The 21,987-nt window shown below is 48.2% G+C and overlaps 1 protein-coding gene across 3 annotated transcripts in view; it reads left to right on the top strand.

Annotated features, from left to right (window-relative positions):
• CFAP92 (cilia and flagella associated protein 92 (putative)) overlaps positions 1 to 20,265 on the top strand; it is a 1,690,090-nt gene extending 1,669,825 nt beyond the window's left edge. For all 3 annotated transcript variants that reach the window (XM_069643961.1, XM_069643959.1, XM_069643958.1), the window contains exon 18: positions 17,011 to 20,265. In XM_069643961.1, coding sequence (XP_069500062.1) covers positions 17,011 to 17,203 — 193 coding nt within the window. In that variant the 3' untranslated portion in view covers positions 17,204 to 20,265. The remainder of the gene's footprint in view (positions 1 to 17,010) is intronic.
• The last annotated feature ends 1,722 nt before the right edge of the window (positions 20,266 to 21,987 follow it).

The following is a 21,987-nucleotide window of genomic DNA, read 5'->3' on the forward strand; positions in this document are numbered from 1 at the left end:
TTGCTAGTTTTGGGAAGAGGAGTATTTTCAAGTAATTTAGGAAGCAATCCATTTTACTCATGTAAAAATAATGTACAGGGATCGCTTCCTATAGTTGATTAAAATATGTGGTTACGAGTATTAGGGGGATATTAGTGCCTTGGGGTTGTGAAATGTGTTGAAAAAGCTCATAGATGCTTAACTGCTGAAAAAAAAAGTGTGCAATGAAAAACTGCAGGAAGCAGATGCGTTTTTACTATATCCTTTGTTTTTATTGGACAAGCTTTTCATGTGACTTAACAGTGAAGATCTTGATTCACTCCTGATGTCAGCTGGGAAGATATCTACGTTATCGTACCTCCCTCTTCTTCATCACACTACCTAACATGAACCTCCTACATCCTTCTTCCTTGTCCCAGTACACAATGGTAATATTGCCTTTACCCCCACATCACTCTTACTCTTCACAGCCCCCACTACCACGTCACCTTTCTGTGTCACAGTACCCCTCTACCCCCATGTCCCTCTTCTTTGTCACAGTACCCCGCCACCAACTAACTTTCACTTCACAGCCATCTACTACCACCATATTACTCTTCCTCGTCACAGTCCCCCATTACCAGCAACTCGCCATTCCTTGTCACAGTACCCCAATACCACCACGTCACTTCCTCGTCACGGTCCCCCACTACCACCACGTCACTTCCTTGTCACAGCCCCCCCAGACTATCACCACATCACTCTTCCTCATCAGAGTGCCCCATTACCATCACGTCACTCTTCCTCATCAGTCCCCCACTATCACCAACTCACTATTCAGTGTCACAGTCCCCCACTACCACACTCTTCCTCATCACAGTACCCCACTACCATGTCACATTTCCTTGTCACATTACCCCATTACCACCACGTCCCTCTTCATCACAGTCCCCTACTACCAGCATCTTACTTTTCCTCCTCAGTACCCCACTACCACTATGTCACTTTCTCATCACAGTACCCCACTACCACCACATCACTCTTCATCATCACAGTACCCCAGTACCACGACGTCACTATTCCTCTTCACACTGCCCCACTACCACAAAGTCATTCTTCCTTGTTGCAGTTCCCCACTGCCACCAACTCACTCGTCCTTGTCAAAGTACTCCACTACCACAACACCACACCTCCTCATCACAGTCCCTCACTACCACCATCTCACTGTGCCTCGTCACAGTCCCCATCAATCTTCCTCATCACAGTACCCAACTACCACCACTCGCACTTAGCTGACCTAGTCCCTCACTACCCCTCCTCACTCTTCCTCGTCAAAGTACCCCATTAACACCACCTCACTCATCCTCATCACAGTACACTATTAGTAATCCCTTCTTATCTAGTGCACACAAAAGAGGGAATACTTGATAAACCCGATGCTGCATAGCTGAAGAACAGATAATGATAACAAATTATGTTACATCAGTTATGTTATCAGTGAACAAAACTTTATTTGAAGTGGCCTTAAGGTGCCGATTTAATGCGAAAAAAACCTGCCATTCGACAGGTATTGGAAGCTACTCCACCTTAACTAAGATGCTCCCATTGCACAGCCCCTAAGCACAATGATGACATCACAAATGACATCACTGGCAGCAAAACCTACAAAATTGTGCAGTTATTTTCTAGAGCCACCATAACTCGGCCACTGCCAGGCATTGTTCATGATGTCTTCTGTGCTCATTCCTCTGGGAAATCAGGTTTTCATATTTTCTTTATTGTTGGTATATTTTTGTGTGTTGGCTGTCACGTTAAACTTCAAATTACCCTAACCTGTTTGGGCACTCCATTTTTTCCTTCGCCCTTATTCGTTCCTCCATCCTTTTTAAGTGTGTCAATTTATGGAGTCTGTATCAGTACATTAAGGTTGAAGTCCCATGATGGGGGCAAATGGAATAGAACTGGGTTGACCCTCAGGGTTTGAGACCATCACCTGCTCTGTGATGTAGGCCCCAGAGGATCCCCAGGCTCCCCATTCCATCCCTTGCCTTTTGTGTATTCCCTACCATGCTGCATCCAGCCACCCTTGCCAGCAGAAGTATAGAGTATAATATAGGCAAAATAACAGAAAGGCAGGCGAAGATCATCTAGGTCGCTAAGCCGCTATAGTTTGAAGGAGTGTTTGTGCATAGTGAGTGTAGTAGTGGTAGAGGGGAGGTACTAGTGGCAGGGGAAGGTAGTGCGTAGTGGTAGAGGGAGAGGTTGTAGGAGTAAGTGGTATTGGCAGTAGTAGAGAAGTATAGAGAAGAGGAGTGGCAATTTAGTAATGAGGAGATTGCAGTGGTAGAGAAGTGAAGTAGTAGGAAGTGGTCGTTGTAGTAGGAGTAGTAGAGAAGAGGTGATAGTGGGAGCAGTAGAGAGTGAGAAGTGGAAGTGGTAAGCAGTAGTTCTAGTGGCGGCAGTAAAGTGAGGAAGAGAGAGGAAACATGGTAGTAGAGTGAGGTAGAGAGAGAAAACCTGGTAATAGAGTGAAGTAGCCATCATTTTTGGGAGATCATCAATAGCACAAGTCCAAGAACAGACAGATAGGTGTCTCCTGGTGGCATTACTAACTCCCCGTATGGACGCCTGGGTTAGGGAGGGGGAAAATTGGCAGAGTCAAGGCTGAGAGAGACAGCCCTAGCGCCAAATTCCTTTAGATGCCTGTTGGCCCTAAAATCCTAGCCACTATCCATCAACCACTATTTATTCTTATAACGAAATTAAGACACTTGAATGGTTGTCAGCTTGGATGATTTCAGTGACGCCCCGCCACAGCCTCCTTCCTTTGCTCTTTGCTGCTGTTTCTTTGTGCGCTCTCTTGCTCTTCACCTTACTTGTTTACCTTCTGTTGTTTTGGTTCATTTAGCCAATAGGCAATGCATCTCTTAGCACCACCCCTGCAGGCCATCTTTAGATTCTTTACCACAAGTTTAGAGTTGGAAGTCCTCCCAAGTTCACTCTATATGCAACGTTTTCTGGAAGAATCTTCATCACTTAGCTTTACATTTACCATTATTTGAAACCTAAGGATAGGTATTTTATTATTCTAGGGTATAGAAATTCCTGCACTCATTTGGTAGTCCCCTACAGAGGATGGTTTACAGACAAAATAACGATGAAAAAAAACTCATTGAATTTTCATTTTTTTTATTTTGGGGGATCCACCCATCCCCCTTTCCCTATGCTATTACCCCAACCCTCTCACCACCTCTTGTAACCCCTTGACCACCCCTATATATTTCAATTCGTTTTTTCATAGTAATTGTATCCGCAATAATTCTTGCGAAAAAAATCATGTCAGAAAACCAACATGATACCCTCAGTGAAGTATCCCTTCCAGCCCCTAACATGGCTGATTCAAAAGCCAAAAAGAGCCTCTTCAAGACCTGTACCAACTGCAAACTTGATCATTTCTATGTGGTGAACAGGCCGCAGGATTTTCTTTTTTATTTTTGTGTCTATACCCAGATAATGATGTGGATTCTGGTCCATCTACCATTCTTTCTCTAATAAGACTCGCAAAGATAGACGCAGGAGACTTCTGGCTTCGCTCAATGAAGGCACTATAACCTCTGACTTCTGTCAGGAGCTGTATTTCACTGCGTCCCAGAAACAACCCAGGGGTGGGGAGTACTTCCCTTTGTATCCCATGAGGAGAGCTCCTGTGGCAAAAGGGTGAAGAAAGGGGATTCAACCCATCGTCTGCCAGTCTCTGATAAGTCTGTTATAACTGATAAAGCTTCATTGTCACAAAACCTTCCACGTAGACAATGAAATTGTCGATTAACGCCACCATCTACACGGCCCCCTTCGAGCACGTCCTTGAGCCATACGACTGTCGGGAGATGCACAGGACACCATTGGTGGGTTTAGGGGCTTCTATGCGGATATAAAGGGACAGGCAAGTACATACAACAGGATTGTAAACAAGAAGGAAGAACAGACAAGTTAAATAAGAAAAATGGAACAGGAAGAAAGGGATAGTGAACAGGAAGGGATGGGAACCATGTACTGGAAATACAGTGAGGAATCCCACTAGGGGTGGTGGGACTGTAGTAAGCTGCAGGGGTTTTAGGCGGAAGTGAAATCTCATTTGAAGGGAATCTTTCCACAGGTGTACTTGTTTGGTGAGAAGGTATGGTTGTGTGGAATGAAGGACCCGACAGCAAAAACATTCTCTAAATGGCAATGGAGAAGCTTTATGGGTCTGCTGATAGCGGCTTGGGCGGTGATCGCCCAGAATTGGTAGCAAAGAGATCCGCCTCTAATGTTTACTTGGCTCCAGAAGGTGTGGACTCTAATAGCAATGGAAAGACTAATACATAACCTGCAAGGCACACAAGGAGCGTTCATAAAGGAATGGGGAAGGGTACTGGAATACCGCCAATCAGATTTTTTGGGACAATGGTGCCCACATAAAATAAGAATTTTGGACTTGTTTAAGGCATAAATACTGCTTGTATGAATCGAGGGTGCAGTTCTTCCAGAGGGGGGGACTCTGTGTACATTACTCTTACAGGCATCCCAACCTGCAAGTCCATGGAAGGGAGCAGCAAGAGTGGCTTCTGTATCTGGACCCTAAGGCACAAACAGGGAGTGTACTTCCACGAGACAAGCCTGTGTGGGTCCATCCGGAACATACAGTGGATGCCTTGTGTGGGAACAGCAAGAAACGCACTGTTCCATGAAATATACACCACTGGTAGAACGAGACACCGGAAATGGCAGAGATTGCCTCCTAGGGTGTAGGAGAGAATCTCTGTACAAGGGAATGCACAGAGGTACAGGTGCAGACACCATAAAACACCAGACACTAAGAACTCCAATAAAGAAACAAGAGTTCAGAACATGAGATTCTGAACTAGGAATTAAAAAAACTGTAACACAGAACTGGCACAAGGTAGCTGAAGCAAGGAATTGGTACCAAGATAACAGGGGGCAAGGTACTGCTACAAGGTAAGTGAACAAGGAACTTGGACATAACTGAATCTAGGTAACAAAATCAGGTTGGAAAACTGAAATGGAAACACCAAAACTATTGAAGGCAAAGCTGTTGAACACAGTGCTGGAACTAAGGGGAAACGATACAAGCAGAAGCAAGATAAGCAGAGGCAGGCTATCTGGGTAAAGCTTGAGACTAAATGGACCTGGAAGAGCAAGGGAAGGGCAGAGCAGGTAGCGGACAAGGAGACTGAATGGAAACAGTGCAATTAACTGAGGATGAAAGCTGCAGGGACACAGTACAATGAGCAGGGGCTGAGAGTGGCAGGAAATCAACACAGGGCCACAGCACAAAGGGAAGAAGAAAACACACTGTCAACAGGCAGTGGCTATAAGACAGAGCCTGCAAGGCAAGGCTGTAGGAATTGGAGCAAGGCAGAAGAGGGAAGAGTTTCAGGCAAAGCACAAGGGAGAATGGTCAGCAAGGCAGAGAGTGATTCCAAATGGGTCACAGCTGCAAGAACAGTGAGCTTGACGGAGTGGCCTGTTAGCAATGGTAGCAGGGAGGAAAGCACTGTGTCCATAAAGCTAAAACCGTCAATTACTCCATCAATGACTCTGTCAATGGCCTCCTTGCCGACGACCACAAAACACTCCAAGCCTCCTCCATCAATGACCTCATTGACGATCACTGCATCTAAATCTTTGCCTTCCATCCCATCGACTGCCTTTCACTTGTCTACACCCCTGTCAACACGCCGGTTTCTGCACTGCTCAAGTCACCCAAAAGTCCAAAACAGCCTTGTTCGTGCTGCAACCCTGCCCATGTTAGAAGTGCCTTCTAATATTCCTCCTCAGGACATTCTGGAGCACACTATTGAAACTGGGCCCAGAAGGAGTGTTTTCCAAGGAGGAACACTTTTCAGACTTGCCTGCAGCATACCCCCTTCCTCCACCAGTGCTCCCAACACCAGCACCACTTCCGAAGGACCTGTCAGGCACCTCACAACCATGCCCTGAGGCGATTTACCTATACATGGACATTTTATTCATCTTCAGCCTCTTGGGTCGGAACTCCAGATGAGGATCCCCCACTGTTCCTTCTCTGCCAATGGACCCAAAACCTACTAGATCATCATAGCCTTTGCCTCCACAAATAGTTAAACTTTCTCCCCACTGAACAAAGAAAGAGAGGGTTCCTTTACCACCTCAGATCATGCAACTCAGTTGCAGTTGACATTGCTGACACATGATTCCGCCAGATGGACAATGGTGCAGTCATACCAGGCCAAGGCTGGCGAAGACCATGATTTTCAGGCCTGATGTTTAGGTGAAAGTTGTCTATGCCTGTTGTTGGGGTATTTCTTTTCAGCAAGAATGTAGACCATATCCTTCAAACCATCAAAACGGGTACCGATAGACCCCTGCCCAGGGGCACTCTTCAAATACCACTGCCATTTCAGTCTTTTTGCTCAAACCAAAGGTCTGGCAGATATGGCCTTACAGCTCACAGGCATACATGGGGATGTCTTACACCTCAAGCGAGCAATACAAGGCTCAATCGCACCTTCACAGAGGTGCCCCCGGGCGTTGCACTTCCTCTCAGCCAAATGTCCAGTCCAACAAGCAGGTTTGACTACTGCACAGTGCCACTCTTCTGTTTCAGCACCCCAGTGGGAGGTCGCCTGTCTTCATTCCCACCTCAGTGCAGACGAATACCTACAGACAAATGGGTGCTTTTGTTCATAGACCAGTGCCACACCATCAAATTTGGTTAGAGACGACCTGCAACCCTGTCTCCCCCCTCCCCCTGACCCCTCCCCGCCTGCCGGCAAACCGGAACGAAACCTTTACAAACTTCAGGTAGAAGTACACTCGTTCCTCTACAAGGGGCACCACTACCATGCTCCCAGTGGAATCAGGACATGTACTTGCGATATTTCCTGGTGTGAAAAATGTCAGGTGGTAGAGACCCATCCTCGACTTTAGATGGTTGCTCGGCAAAAGATCCTCAGCCAGCTGGCCAAAGGGGAGATCCTATCATCCCTTGACATGCAAGACACATTTCCATGTCCCCATACACCTTCATCGCACTTTGAGATGGCGGGCTACCACTTTCAATCATGGTCCTGCCCTTCAGGCTTAAATCCACCCGAGGGTGTTTACCAAATGCCTTGCCCTGGTCGCTGCGCACCTCAGAAAATCAGGGATGCCTGTCTAACCTTATCTGGATGACTTTTCAACTAGGCTTGCAGCACACAACAGTCACGAGAGCCTGTCTTACATAATTGGGCTTCTCTCTCAAAGAAACCAAAAGTGAATATCGTTAACACGAAAGACAACTCCAAATGCTACTAGTTTCCCTCATCTGGCCAGCTTGGGAGAAGTCTTCACGTATCGGTGGAACGCAAGGTTCCATTATACTTTTCCACCATTTCCACTCATTTCAAGAGTCCTCTGCACAGCCAAATATCAGCTGTGCAAACTGGTCCTTCTGGCACCAGCATGGCCCAGACAGTCCTGATTCCCTGAGCTTATAACCATTTCACTGGCCCCACCCATCAAGCTCCCGCCAGTGTACAACCTGGTGTCCAGGAACTGGGGTTAGGTCCTCCACCACGACCCGGCCTCAGATCAACGCCCTTAGAATTTGACCACATGCTCATGCCCCAGGACTGCAGGGATGCCCTTGCCAAGGCTTGCGTCCTGGTTATCATCTCCTGTTACATAAAGAAATGGAAGCAATGCCTACTTGGTGCTCTAGCCATGTGTTGACTCCCTTTGCTTCCAACAACAACAGATCCTACATACTTGCTCTCCTTGGATACCAGTGGTCTTGCCCATTCTTCCTTTAGAGTTCACCTGGCTGCCATTTTCCACTTCACACGCACATCAGTGGCTCCTTCGTTATGGTCAGGCTAGTGAAACAATGCATGAAGGGACTCTTTCAGACTATCCGCCGGTGTGCAGACATTATCCTTCTTGGGAGCTCAATGTCGTTCTGGCCAAATCGATGAGGGACTAATTTGAGCCTACGCATGAGGCCGATATCAAATTTGTCTCATGGAAAACAGCGTTCTTGGTAGCGATCACCTCGGCCAGAAGAGTAGGTGTGATTCAGGTGCCCTCATCACTGCTGCCTTGCTTCATTTTCCAAAAGGAAAAGGTTCTACTTTGGACCATTCTTAGATTCATGCCCAAAGTGCTATCCTCTTTTCATCTCAACTAGCCATTGCTCCTTCAGTTTTCTGCAGATCTCCTACTACGCCTGCTGAGTGATCTCTTCACTCTCTTGATCTCATGAGGGCACTGAAGTATTACATTGATCCGACCAAACCCTTTTGAAAATCCTTGCAGCTGTTTGTTACATTTGGGCATGCAGGTACTGGAAAAGGCCTTACTAAGGCTTCCATTTCCAGATGGCTTCTGCTTCTATGTCGTTCTGCCATGAACTTGCTAATAGGCCTTTTCCATGTTAGCCCTGAGCATTCTCTACAAGAGCAGTCTCACCCACTGTCGCTCTTCGGGCAGGAGGCAGACATTTGCAGAGCAGCCATGTGGAGGTCTGCGCACTCTATTACCAAATTTTACTGCATCAAAAGTAATTCTGCAGAGGAATCCAGGTTGGGCAAGCAGTCTTTAATACCCTGTTCACCTACGTTAAGCCAGCTTTCTCCTACCAGTTTTACATGTAGATGCAGGTCCATGCCTGGTACTGCTTTGTAATCTATTCTAACAGCATCTGAATCAATGAAAGACCCAATTTTAGTGAAGGAATAAATTACTTTACTGCAACTAATGTTGTCCAGATTTGTCTTTTTCATGGGGGCATCGGATCAACAAAGTCTGGACCCTCCACCCCCTGCCTTTCTAGCTCGCTTAGTCTGACCGCTGCCTGCATCTGCTCCTTAACCCGCTGCTCACAGGAAACCCTAGCCGCTCCTGCGGCTGAGGATTGCGTTAGTCTTGAATGCCTGGCACCAACAGTGTCCGCAGCCTTCATCTGACTTGGGGAAGGTAACTTTGGTCATTAGTCCTGGAGTACCAGGGCATGACTTGAATTGTAGGCCCCACAAGGGTGCCTTAGGCTCACAGGCATTGAGAGTCCTTATGAGTGGAAAACCATGCCTCCCCATATCTGCTGTCTAGGCTTTTGAGGTGTATAGATCTGCCTGTGATTTTATCACACCACATTGTCATGTGTAAACAGTGTTTTACTATGATGAGTTTGTCAAAAAAGGCGTAATAATAATTTGATGATTTACGTATCCCTTCATATTGTATTCTTCCAGTTTCTGAGCACTGTAATTGTCTGAGTAATCATTACTAGCTACTCATGGTACTCAACGTATCGGCCTCAGGAGGATAAAGAGCTGACTTTATTTTATGGTTTTTATGGTGCATTCAACTCTTGCAACCTTTGCAGTATTTAATCATGCAGCGCCATCGCAGGTATCAAAATGGTCTCCCTCTTGGAGGATCCAGCTCCCTTTTCCTATTCATGTGAGCCTGCCCTTCTCAGTGAACTCTGCCGACCCCTACAACTGTCAATTGGCAGGAAACAGCAGCGTCTGTAAAATAGCTCCTCAAATGAAGGTCCCCGAATGACCTACTAGGCGCCAGACTGACTGCCCAGACCTACAGTATTCAGGCCGTTAAGCGTACTTCGCTTTTCGTTAACTCCCAAGTAGACCCCAACAGATTCCAAGCCCAGCATGAAGGTCATTCCGCTCCCATTGAAGAGCATCACTTCAAACACAAACAAGATACTGTCTGTGAAAGTGGTCCTTGTGGTGCTTAATACAGAGGAAGTGATTCTATGTGCCTCTATTACTGCCGGTTCGAATCTGGGCTATGCCCTGGGCCCCTCAACCTAGACACTGGGCTTGGCCTGGGGCCAGGCCCAATGGCAAGTTCACCCCGATAACAGTTCCACCAGTATAATACATTCCAAATGGATTGTGTCCTCCAACGTATTCCACATCTTTGACATGTAATGTCCACAGCTGTGTAGTTCGTAAACTTTTTTGGCAGAGGGCGTCGTGCGTCGATGGCGTCGGGTCGATGTCCCTCGAAGGCCTCCGTCGAGGGCGACATCACCAGGTGTTATAAATAGGACGCACGGCGCCTGTAGCCTCAGTTCCGTTTTTCCCACAAATGTGTTTGGTTCGGAGACTCGTCGCGCCTCATGTTTTACCCTGCGATGTCTACTTCTTTGACCCCTCCGACTCCGCGGTCTGCCTTCAAGACTTGTTGGGACTGCAAGTCTAAAATTTCGATAACCAACCCGCCTCGCATTTGTATGTGGTGCTTGGGTGAGAGTCACAACACCGATGACTGTTCCAAATGCCAGTCGCTGACTGCTTGGGCCTTGCGGGAGCGTAAATCCAAGGCGATGTCCACCAACGACTTGAGGGACAAGTCTCTGCGTCAGGAGGAATCCGGGGGGGTCTCGGTCCCAGAGTGGTTCCCCCCCTTCGTTTCGTCGTCCTCGTCTCGGCATTCTAGGAACCGCCGTCACCAGTCGCCTTCCCCGTCCTCCTCGGAGGATGGTGCAGCGAGGAAAGTGGCTTGTCCAACCAAGTCCTCGACTCCAGATGAATGGGCTGCTTTTTCGGGAGCAGATGTTGGTGATTTTTCAATCGCAGGGTACAGTTCTGTCCGTGCCTTCTGACGAAGCCGGCAAGGAACATTCTTGTACCGTGGCTCGCACGCCTTCAGGCTCGGTTCCTCGACGCGACTCATCAGAAACCTTCGAGGTCCTGTTCAGACAAGGCTCAGGATAGTCGCATGAGACCTGCTTCCTGGTATCGGTCCTCGTCTCCAGCGAGACCGCAGAAACCGGGCATGGGCTCAAGGGCGCCGTCGACTCCATCAGCGCTGCGTCTGTCGGATACCGATGTCGAAGCTGTGCCTTTGGTCCAGCACTCTGCGCCGTTCTTGACGTCAAAGCCAAAGCCGTCGGCACTCTCGACGCTGAAGCCTTCGACGCCTTCGTGTATTTTTGCCCAAAATCTGCTGATGGAGGTCCCTGATGCCGGGGATCCTCCTAGGAAGGCTACTTCTAAGTCTGTGAGGCCATTGGTGGAATCCAGACCCTCTTCCGACCCGATGCAGGGTTTTTATCTCCCTCTGGATGACATATATGAGGAGGAGGAGGAGAGGTCAGACTTCAATCTGGACCCTGTTGAGCCTGATGTAGCTCCTGCCTTTTCAGGCGACAGCCAGTTGGAAGAGTTGAGGCAAACTCTTCATGATGCCAGTGGTTTGGACACTTCTCTGAAAGTGGAATTTGGCAGGCCTGAGCCTGGGGCTCATGCTGAGTCGTCCTAGAGGAGGCTCATGGCTAGGGTCACAGAGTATCTGGGCTGGTCCAGTCATCTTGAAGATTTTGTGCAAGATGATCTAACAGACATTTTAGATCAAGGTCCGTCCTCTGACCCAGTGTTACCTTTTCATCTGACATTACAGAAAAGGGTGGCGGCTGCTTGGCAGTCTCTGGAATCTCTTCCGGCTGTTAAAAAGTCGTTAACCAAAAAATACTGCCCTTCCGATAGCGACCCCAGCTACCTTTCAGCTCACCCCACTCCCGAGAGTTTGGTGGTTCAGGCAGCTATGGCCACCTCGAGGCAGGCGGCGTACCCTACCATCCCTCCTGATAGGGACGACAAACGCTTCAACGGTTGGGCACACAAGGTATTTTCTGCGGGGAGTATGGCGTTGAAGTCAGCCAACTCCACTTGTGGCTTGGCAAGATTGTCACACACTCTGTGGAATTGTGTTTCTTTAGCGGCTGAGCATAATCCCCAGGGGGAAGAAAGGGATGGGCTCCTTGCTCTCGTGCAAAATGGCAAGGATGCCATGTGTGAATCCCTTCAGTCGGGTTTGGACACGACCGACAGTGTTAGCCGGTCCATGGCTGCGAGCACCGTGATACGCAGGTTTGCATGGTTGCGAAAGTCGGGTTTTGCTCCGGATGTGCAAGCCCGTCTTTTGAACATGCGCTTTGATGGCACGCATTTGTTTGGTAGCAAGGCTGACGAGAGCCTTGAGAGGTTGCAGACCTTGTAAACTGCGTCAAAATCTTTGAGTGCAGCTGTGCGTCAACCTCTGCCTTTTCGTCCTAGGGGACAGCAGTAGAGGGGAGGTGCTTTTCATTACTACTCCTCCTTTGGTAGAACGAGAGGAGCCGCCAGTCAAAGGGGTCAGTGAAAAAGTACCCGTGGTGGGCGGGGAAACAGAGGTGCAAAAGCCGCTCAGGCAGCTGCCTCGTTGCCTTCAGGCGCTGCTGCAGCCGCTCCAAAATAGTCATGAGGCCATGTCCCATGGTTCGTTGGTTAGGGGCAGGCTGTCTCAGCATTGTGAAGAATGGCGAGCCATTACATCGGCTGCGTGGGTTCTGGATAACATAGACCACGGTTACTGCCTTCCCTTCCTAAAGCGGCCTAACAACAATCCACCAGGGAATCTCTTTGAAGCTTCCGGATACGCTCCCTGTGCAGGAAATCTTGACCCTTCTAGAGAAAGGCGCTATAGAACTGGTGCCTGTAGCGGTGAGGAACAAGGGTTGGTATTCCCCATATTTTTTGATTCCAAAGAAAGACGGAGGATTGAGACCCATCCTGGATTTACATTGGTTGAACAAACTTCTCAGGAAGAACAAGCTCAAGATGGTTACTCTTTCTCAAGTCCTCCAGGCCCTTCAACTTCAGGATTGGTTGGTGTCTCTGTACCTACAGGATGCTTAATTTCATGTGCCAATTCATCCCAAACACAGAAAGTACCTGAGGTTCGCGGCTGGCGACTTGCATTTTCAGATTCGGGTCCTGCCGTTCGGATTGACCTCCGCCCGAGGGTCTTCACTAAGCTTATGGTTGTGGTGGCAGCGTATCTCAGACGTGGGGGATTCACGTCTACCCCTTACTGGACGACTGGCGGATCAGTGCGCGCTCTGCAGAGCAAGCATTGGCTCACCTCAGTCTCACCTGCCGCTCCCTCCACAAGCTGGGCTTCTTCCTCAATTTCAAGAAGTCACATCTGACGCCTTCCCAACAGCTCCAGTACATCAGGCTGTGTTGGACACGTCTTTGGGGAAGTGCTCACCTCCCAAGGTAAGGGCTCATCACATTGTGCAGATGGTGAACAAGTTTCAACATGCCCAGAGTCTCCCGGCTTTCAAATTCTTGAGGTTGCTCGGCCTCATGGCATCCTGCATTTTTCTGGTGCCAGAAGCCAGGCTGAGGATGAGATCCCTGCAATGGGTCCTCAAGATGCAGTGGTCGCAGTTCTTGAGCAAGATGTCGGATCCCGTTCTGATTCTACTCTCGGTCTCCCAGGATCTTCTGTGGTGGGCCAACGAGGGGAATCTGATGAAGGGGGAACCGTTTTGGCAACCATGGCTGGAGGTGACTATAGGGATGGACGCTTCCCTCTTGGATGGGCAGCTCATGCCAAGGACTTGACCGCCAGCGGTCATTGGTCTCCGTCGGAGTCCAAACTCCACATTAACCTGTTAGAGCTGAGGGCCAACAGCCTGGCCCTGAAGGCTTTTGTGCCATCTGTGCGGGGGAAGACCGCCCTGATCATGACGGACAACACAGTGGCCATGCATTACCTCAACAAAAAGGGGGTGTAGGGTCACTTCCATTGTGCAGAGAGGCAATGCAGCTCTGGTTCTGGCCAATTCAGCATGAAATTTCACTCTCGGCAGTTCATCTGGCCGGAGAGGACAATGCGGCGGTGGATGCTCTGAGCAGACAGAGCACGATCTCTCATGAGTGGGAGTTGGCTCAGGAAGTCCTTCTGGAGATCTTCGCCCTTTGGGGAACCCCACAAGTGGATCTCTTTGCCACCAGTGCCAACCGGAAGTGCGAGAGATTTTGCTCAAGGGAATTTCTTCCGAGAGGAGCCTTAGGAGACACATTTGTGGTGGATTGGTCATTCCCACTGCTGTACGCATTTCCTCCAGTCCCCGACATTCCTCAAGTGTTAAGGAGGTTATGGAGGTTCGGATCCCACATGATCCTCATTGGTCTGGATTGGGCCAGGAGAGCGTGGTGCCCGGACCTTCAAGACATGTCCATCTGCCCTCCATGCCGTCTTCCCTACCGAGAGGATCTGCTCTCGTGTGAGGGGGGTGGGACAGGACCCTCAACCTTCACGCTTGGTATCTGAAAGGTTGAGGTATAAGGATTCCCGGATGACATGATGGAGGTGTTGCTTTCGGCTAGGCGGCCAGCAACAAAATCCCTGTAACATTGCCGTTGGTGTAAGTTCTGCGACTGGTGCAGAGAACAAAATGTTGATCCTTTTCAGTGTTCCATTCCCATGGTTTTGTCTTTCTTACTTTCTTTGGCCCACAGGGGCCTTCAAGTGGGTACTATTAAGGGTTACCTGGCGGCGCCGTCTATCTTCAAGCGCTCGTCTGAAGAATGTTATTACTTTAAGATTCCTTTGCTTTCACAATTTCTTAAAGGCCTCACTAATGTGTTCCCGCCGTCCCCTTTCCAGTGCCGGTTTGGGATCTGAATTTGGTTTTGAAATTCCTTATGGGTGCTCCGTTTGAGCCTTTGCACTCTTGTCCTTTGGGGTTATTCTCTATAAAGACGGTGTTCTTGGTTGCGGTTACTTATGCTTGCAGAGTGAAAGAATTGCAGGCACTTTCATCTAAGCCGCCCTTTACTGTTTTCCACAAGGATAGGCTTGTACTGATGGTACATCCATCCTTTCTACTTAAGGTACTGTGAATTTCATTTGAGCCAGAAAGTGGTTCTTCCTTCTTTCTATCCTCCTCCTCATCCTGCGATGAGGATGAGGAGCGACTCCATAGGTTGGATACTAGGAGAGCTCTCTGCTTTTATATTTCTAGGATGTCCAGGGTCAGAGTGGACAATCAACTCTTTGTGGGGTATGCTGGTCACCGATTGGGCCAGGCTGTTACAAAACAGACCTTGTCCAGGTGGATTATCCTCACCATTACTGAACGTTACTGTTTGGCGGGTAAGGACCCTCCTGAAGGGTTGCAAGCTCATTCCGCAAGAGGCGTGGCTTCTTCCACAGCCTTGCAGCAGGGAGTTCCCATTAGGAATATTTGTGACACAGCGACATGGGCTTCTATCCACAACTTTGTCAAACATTACTCCCTTGATACACTTCATGGTCAAGATATGGCCTTACGTAAGGCAGTTCTTTATTCTGCCATCTGATTGGGTACTATTAATTCTTTTCCCTCCTCCATTTTCTGGAACTGCTTTGGGAGTCTGTCAAAGATGTGGAATAAGTTGGATGGCACAATCCATTCGAAGAACAAGTTACTTACCAACTGGTAAAGTTCTTTCGACTGGATGTTCCTCCAACATATTCCACATCACCCTCCCAGCCTGCCCCTCTGAAGAATTTCCTATGCGATTGCAGCTTACGTTTCCGCAAAGCTATGTGCAGTCAAGCAGGCATTGGATATGTGCATGTGTCACATTATGGGGGAAAAAAATAAATTGAGGCTACGGGCGCCGTGCGTCTTATTTATGACATCCGGTGACGTCGCCCTCGGCCGAGGCCTTCGAGGGACATCGACCCGACGGCATCGACGCAGAACGCCCTCAGCCGAAAAAGTTTCCGAACTACACAGCTGTGGACATTACCTGTCAAAGATGTGGAATGCGTTGGAGCAACATCCAGTCGAAAGAACGTTACCAGTTGGTAAGTAACTTGTTCTTCTGTTAGCATGCAGTACAAATATTTCTATACAATGTTTGTTGCATTTCTTGAAATGACCAAGATACTCTGATAGGTATTTTCAGATGATGTAGGGCACAATATCATCTGTGATGTCATCACTGCTCTTGTTTCCATTGATGTCATCAATTATGTCATCATTGTGCTCAAGACAACAGGGGGCTCAGAGTTAACTTAAGTTTTTTTCAGACTTGCACGTATTTTGTTATGCTAGATCTAATGCTATATAAGTGTTTTCTTTTCATATCATCACAGAAGTCATATTCCGTATTATCAGTATGTTTCAAGGCTGCGCATCATGAGAGTTCTCCTCATTAGGAGTCTGTGGCCCACTGCCCTGAGCAGTGACCCGCTTTGTGATAATGAGGAACCAGGAAAAGAATGGGTGCAATATCTGGGAGGTAATTTGCACACAGAGGATTGTAACGTTTGCACTTAGGCGCAAACAGATCCCCTTTGTGCAAAAGGTCTGAAGAGCTGGTGAAATGGCTTGAATGTCTGCATCTTGCAGTTGGCAGTGCACTTTGAATAAATGTTGCATGGCAGGCAGCCTTTACAATGTGTTCCCTAGGAATCCGCCGCATTTACGGCAGCATGAAAATGTCAAGCAGGCGTAAATGCTGTTGCATTTGAATGGCAGATAAGATGAGGGTGGTGGAAACGCATTCCTTTCCATGCCCACTTTCTGCCATACACATTACTGAATATATGCTTGGCATAAAAAGCATGCATAACATTATCATGCATAATTTTTAACATACAAATTGAAAATATTTTTTGGGACTTCAATTTATGCAGCGCAAATGGGCCTAAAAAATAGCAGCTTTTCATTCAATTGCCGTCACGTGGCAGATATAGAAATGTTTTTTGGGGCAGTGGACACCTGTTCTTTGTCAAATGTTTTAAAACTACTGGATGGATTTATCCCAAACCCCCAGAAAACCTATCTGCACCGCCTTTTGCCCATATTGTTTCTCATGGGGAGCCAATCTGTCCAGTTGTTTTCACTGTGTCTCTGTCTCTCTCTCTAAAGGATGCCCCTTTTCGCCTATGGGAAAATGAATGGGCTTGGAAAAATAAAATGCTTTTTTTTCTATGCTTTAATAATTTTGAACACTTGCTCCACATTTTCCAGTTCGGGCGGACCCGTACCAGCTAATTAAATTTGGAATAAGATCTGTCCAACGAGTCAAAAAGTTATTAGTTATAGTAGAATGGTCACAAAAGTCAGTGGTTCGCAGATTTCACCTTAGCTATGGTGGCAACAGCCGCCCTGTCATAAAAACGTTGTGTAGTTTCATCTGGCCACACCTAATGATATTTGTTTTTTTACAGTGCATTATATTCCAAACATCCATTTCTTTACAAGCGACAAATCGGTGGATTGAGTGAAGAGGAGAAACAATCTATCATTTGGCAGCAAAAACAGCAAGAAGAGCCCATCAGACCAAGCAATGGGAAAATTAAAAAGTCTGGAAGCTTGGTAGAAACTCATACAGTCAACAGTTTGCTCGTGTTTATTGAATGACTCAATGTTGAAGACTTAATTTAACAGATTATGAACTGTCATTGCGATGCAGCACCCTGCTGCTGTCCTTTGAGGAGATGAGACTGTAAACCACTGTACCGTTCCTAGGAGTACTAAGATGAACCAAGTGCAAACCAAGGCGAGGGCTCCTGTTTGATAGTTTGCCAGGTATAAAACACTGCAGGAGTTACAATATGCTTACTCTGCAGCTCTTCCCATACAGCCTTCCGAAACTATAGTTGCTCTTCAATGTAGACATGTCAGGTTTATCAAACACAAACACAAGACGATCGGGCATCTGAAAAGAACTAGCTGAGCCAACACGCCATAGCATTGCTTGCCTTGTTTTCGTCGCCGGCTTTTTACATGTTTGCTTTTTAAACGTGCACTTTCTGCTGCTGTCGCTTTCGCCGATTCCCTTTTAAACTATATATGTATTGTGTGTTTGGGGTAGGAGGTTTGGGGGTGGGTTAAATGGGTTGGTTTGAAGGTGAAACCACATTAAAATATTGGTTGAAAATGACAGCTGCAAAAAGTGCACATTTAAAATGCAAACGTGCAAAAACCAGCGACGAAAACATGCCTACATTATATAATACTAATGTACTTTATTTCATATGCTCAATTCTGTAAAATATCCAGGTCGCCTTATTCAATACAATTGATCCGTGCGTTCTCTGTGGACCTTGGACTAGCTCAAATGATAAGCTGCCTGGCCCCCAGGAGTGTGAGAGTTCTGGCCACACATCCAACACTCTGTCAAAGCCTTTCACACTCACGTGGGTCATGTGACTGCGTGATCCTCATGATGGGCCTTCAATGTCCCGTAAAGGTGGCACAAACAAAGAGTTCACCCTTGTTAAAGATCAAGAAAGGCAGGTGGCACAGTAGCAGTTCTTGCCGCTAGTGTCCCGCGTTAGATCAAATGTCCAGAAGGGGCAACAATGACACCACAATATGCGCGGATCCTAACGGGTATCTGCTTTCAGAATGACCCTCCATTATACACGCGCCGACCTCAAAATGAATCAAAACACGTAGCCATGGTGATGCTGCTCTATTCTGGTTACTACTATGACATAATTCCACTAGCTTTAAAATGAACACTTCACTTTTCAGGAATTACTAGTTACCCAATCACATTTCTTTATTTCATCGTCCACATGTTTATTCTATTGCAATCGTTATGAACTAGTGGAACATACAAGCATTGCAATGCACAGCTGGCTCCTTCTGTTTAATAACTTAATTACATGTCTATAACGCGATCCTATTCAACCCTGACAAAAGAAATAAATGGATTGCAAAATCTACAGCTAGGATTGAATATTTATGATGTCATTTGGGAGACTTGATAGTGTGCGCTAGCCATACAAGCTTCTAGTCTCGCGAAATAACCTCCCCTATGTTTGCCTCAGCGATCCAGTCACCAGAGTTCATATGCAAGTGGGACCCAGAAGGACGTTGTGTAAGGATTAGTTTTATCTACTTAGGGTGAGAATGTGTGTATTTAAAATAAATGTAATTAAACCAATCGCAATTGAAATGTTCCTTTCTTTACACACTGTACAGAGTAAACATTGTTTCACATCCTACCTTGTTTTTAAATAGAGTTAATCTTACAACATGCTATTCCAATAAAGCAAATGAAACACTTAAATACTGCTTACTTCGGCTTGTACGCTTCCTTTTTGGCACAGCCACCAAAATATCTCCAACACCATTGCTACAGAGAAGAGAGAGTGTAAACGGGTGCCAGAAAGCTGACTTTGTGTTTGGCATGACAATTGGAAATGCTGTGGCATAAACGGCCAGCAAAGTTAATGTTATTTCTTCCATTATGCCAATGTAATCCAATAGGAGCTTGCTTAATATTCTCCCAATTAGGAGTTCTATACCATGTCATGTGACTGCGTCACTTCCAAAGTTGGGATGGAATAGTGATGTTTCTTTTTGCAGCCAGAGGGAATTGGGCTACTTTACTGGCCCCGCTGGGCTACATGTAGGTTTCCCTTTCTGGATTCTCTTGCCATGCAAGTGATAATTCTTTGGAGAGGTGCAGTACCACTAACAACATACAGAAGTCTTCATAAGAAATGTCTTACACTGCACTTCTCCAATTTCAATGTGATTTCTTATGAGGACCTCTGTAGGTTGGCATGGTACTACTGCACCTCTCTAATACAAATAAACTGTGAGGACATCTGTAAATTGTAGTTAATTGGAGCGGTGCAGTAGCACTGACAAAATACAGATGTCCTCGTAAGAAATGTCTTACACTGCGTCAATCTCAGTGTGATTTCTTATGAGGACATCTGTATGTTGTCATGGTACTGACAAAATAAGTTGTGAGGAAATCTGTAAGTTGTAGTTCCTTGGAGAGGTGCAGAACCACTGACAAATGTGTTCCCCTGGTCATAACTTGTTTCCATTTCTATTTCATGTTTGCCTGGTTCTAGTTTATTTTTGTATTTCTTTTGGAGAGGAGCAGATCCAATGATAACATAAAGATGTCCTCACAAGATCTCTCAATGTGAATTCTTACAAGGACATCAGTATGTTGCAAGTGGTACTGCACCTCTCCAATAAAACAAGTTATGAGGACATTTGCAATTTGTAGGTCATTGGATAGGTGTAGTTTCACTGACAACATACAGGTGTTCTTCTAAGAATCACATTGAGATCAAAACTATAGTCTAGGAGAACTATGACGAAAGGCTGCAATTATACATTCAACCAACTGATGTCACTCCCCACTTGTGTAGTTGCTTCTTGCCCCCTGCGCTTTCACTTCTCCCCCTTGAGCTCTCCCTCCTCTTCCCCCTTGTGCTGTCCCTCCTCTTCCCCCTTGCGCTGTCCCTCCTCTTCCCCCTTGCGCTGTCCCTCCTCTTTCCCCTTGCGCTGTCCCTCCTCTTCCCCCTTGCGCTGTCCCTCCTCTTCCCCCTTGCGCTGTCCCTCCTCTTCCCCCTTGCGCTGTCCCTCCTCTTCCCCCTTGCGCTGTCCCTCCTCTTCCCCCTTGCGCTGTCCCTCCTCTTCCCCCTTGCGCTGTCCCTCCTCTTCCCCCTTGCGCTGTCCCTCCTCTTCCCCCTTGCGCTGTCCCTCCTCTTCCCCCTTGCGCTGTCCCTCCTCTTCCCCCTTGCGCTGTCCCTCCTCTTCCCCCTTGCACTGTCCCTCCTCTTCCCCCTTGCACTGTCCCTCCTCTTCCCCCTTGCACTGTCCCTCCTCTTCCCCCTTGCACTGTCCCTCCTCCATCATTTGCCCTTGCACTGTCCCTCCTCCATCATTTGCGCTGTCAAGACTCCCTCATTTGCACTGTCCCTCCTTCCCTTGCGCTGTCCGTCCTCCTTTGCGATGTACCTCCTCCTTTGCACTGTCCCTCCTCCTTGCCTTGCACTGTCCCTCCTCCTCCTTGCCTTGCGCTGTCCCTCCTCCTTGTCTTGCGCTGTCCCTCCTCCTTGTCTTGCGCTGTCCCTCCTCCTTGTCTTGCGCTGTCCCTCCTCCTTGTCTTGCGTTGTCCCTCCTCCTTGTCTTGCGTTGTCCCTCCTCCTTGTCTTGCGCTGTACCTCCTCCCTCCCTTGTGCTGTCGCTCCTCCCTCCCTTGTGCTGTCGCTCCTCAGTTCCTTGTGCTGTCGCTCCTCCGTTCCTTGTGCTGTCGCTCCTCCGTTCCTTGTGCTGTCGCTCCTCCGTTCCTTGTGCTGTCGCTCCTCCGTTCCCTGTGCTGTCGCTCCTCCGTTCCTTGTGCTGTCGCTCCTCCGTTCCTTGTGCTGTCGCTCCTCTGTTCCTTGTGCTGTCGCTCCTCTGTTCCTTGTGCTGTCGCTCCTCTGTTCCTTGTGCTGTCGCTCCTCTGTTCCTTGTGCTGTCGCTCCTCTGTTCCTTGTGCTGTCGCTCCTCTGTTCCTTGTGCTGTCGCTCCTCTGTTCCTTGCGCTGTCGCTCCTCTGTTCCTTGCGCTGTCACTCCTTGCCCCTTGCGCTGTCACTCCTTGCCCCTTGCGCTGTCACTCCTTGCCCCGTGCGCTGTCACTCCTTGCCCCGTGCGCTGTCACTCCTTGCCCCGTGCGCTGTCACTCCTTGCCCCGTGCGCTGTCACTCCTTGCCCCTTGCGCTGTCACTCCTTGCCCCTTGCGCTGTCACTCCTTGCCCCTTGCGCTGTCACTCCTTGCCCCTTGCGCTGTCACTCCTTGCCCCTTGCGCTGTCACTCCTTGCCCCTTGCGCTGTCACTCCTTGCCCCTTGCGCTGTCACTCCTTGCCCCTTGCGCTGTCACTCCTTGCCCCTTGCGCTGTCACTCCTTGCCCCTTGCGCTGTCACTCCTTGCCCCTTGTCTTGTCGCTCATCCAGTGCACTGTCGCTCCTTCCCCGTGCGCTGACGCACCATCCCCGTGCGCTGTTGCTTCTTCCCTGTGCGCTGTTGCTCCTTCCCTGTGCGCTGTTTCCCCTTGCCCCTTGCACTGGCCATTCCTCCCCCCTTGCATTGTTGTCCGTTCTCCCCTTTGCACTTTCCCTTCTCCGCTTGCGGTGTCGCCCGTTATTCCCTTGCACTGTTGCCCAATCCCAATGCACTATTGCTCCTTTCCCCCTTGTGCAGTCCCTCCTCTCTCACTTGAACTGTCCATCCTCCCTCCTTTCACTGGCCCGTCTCCCCCTTTGTGCTTTCCCTCCTCCCCCTTGGGCTTTCTGTCCTCCCCCTTGGGCTTTCTGTCCTCCCCCTTGGGCTTTCTGTCCTCCCCCTTGGGCTTTCTGTCCTCCCCCTTGGGCTTTCTGTCCTCCCCCTTGGGCTTTCTGTCC

Source organism: Ambystoma mexicanum, chromosome 2p (genome assembly GCF_040938575.1).
Source record: "Ambystoma mexicanum isolate Mex_15411 chromosome 2p, UKY_AmexF1_1, whole genome shotgun sequence".
Classification (NCBI taxonomy): Eukaryota; Metazoa; Chordata; class Amphibia; order Caudata; family Ambystomatidae; genus Ambystoma; species Ambystoma mexicanum.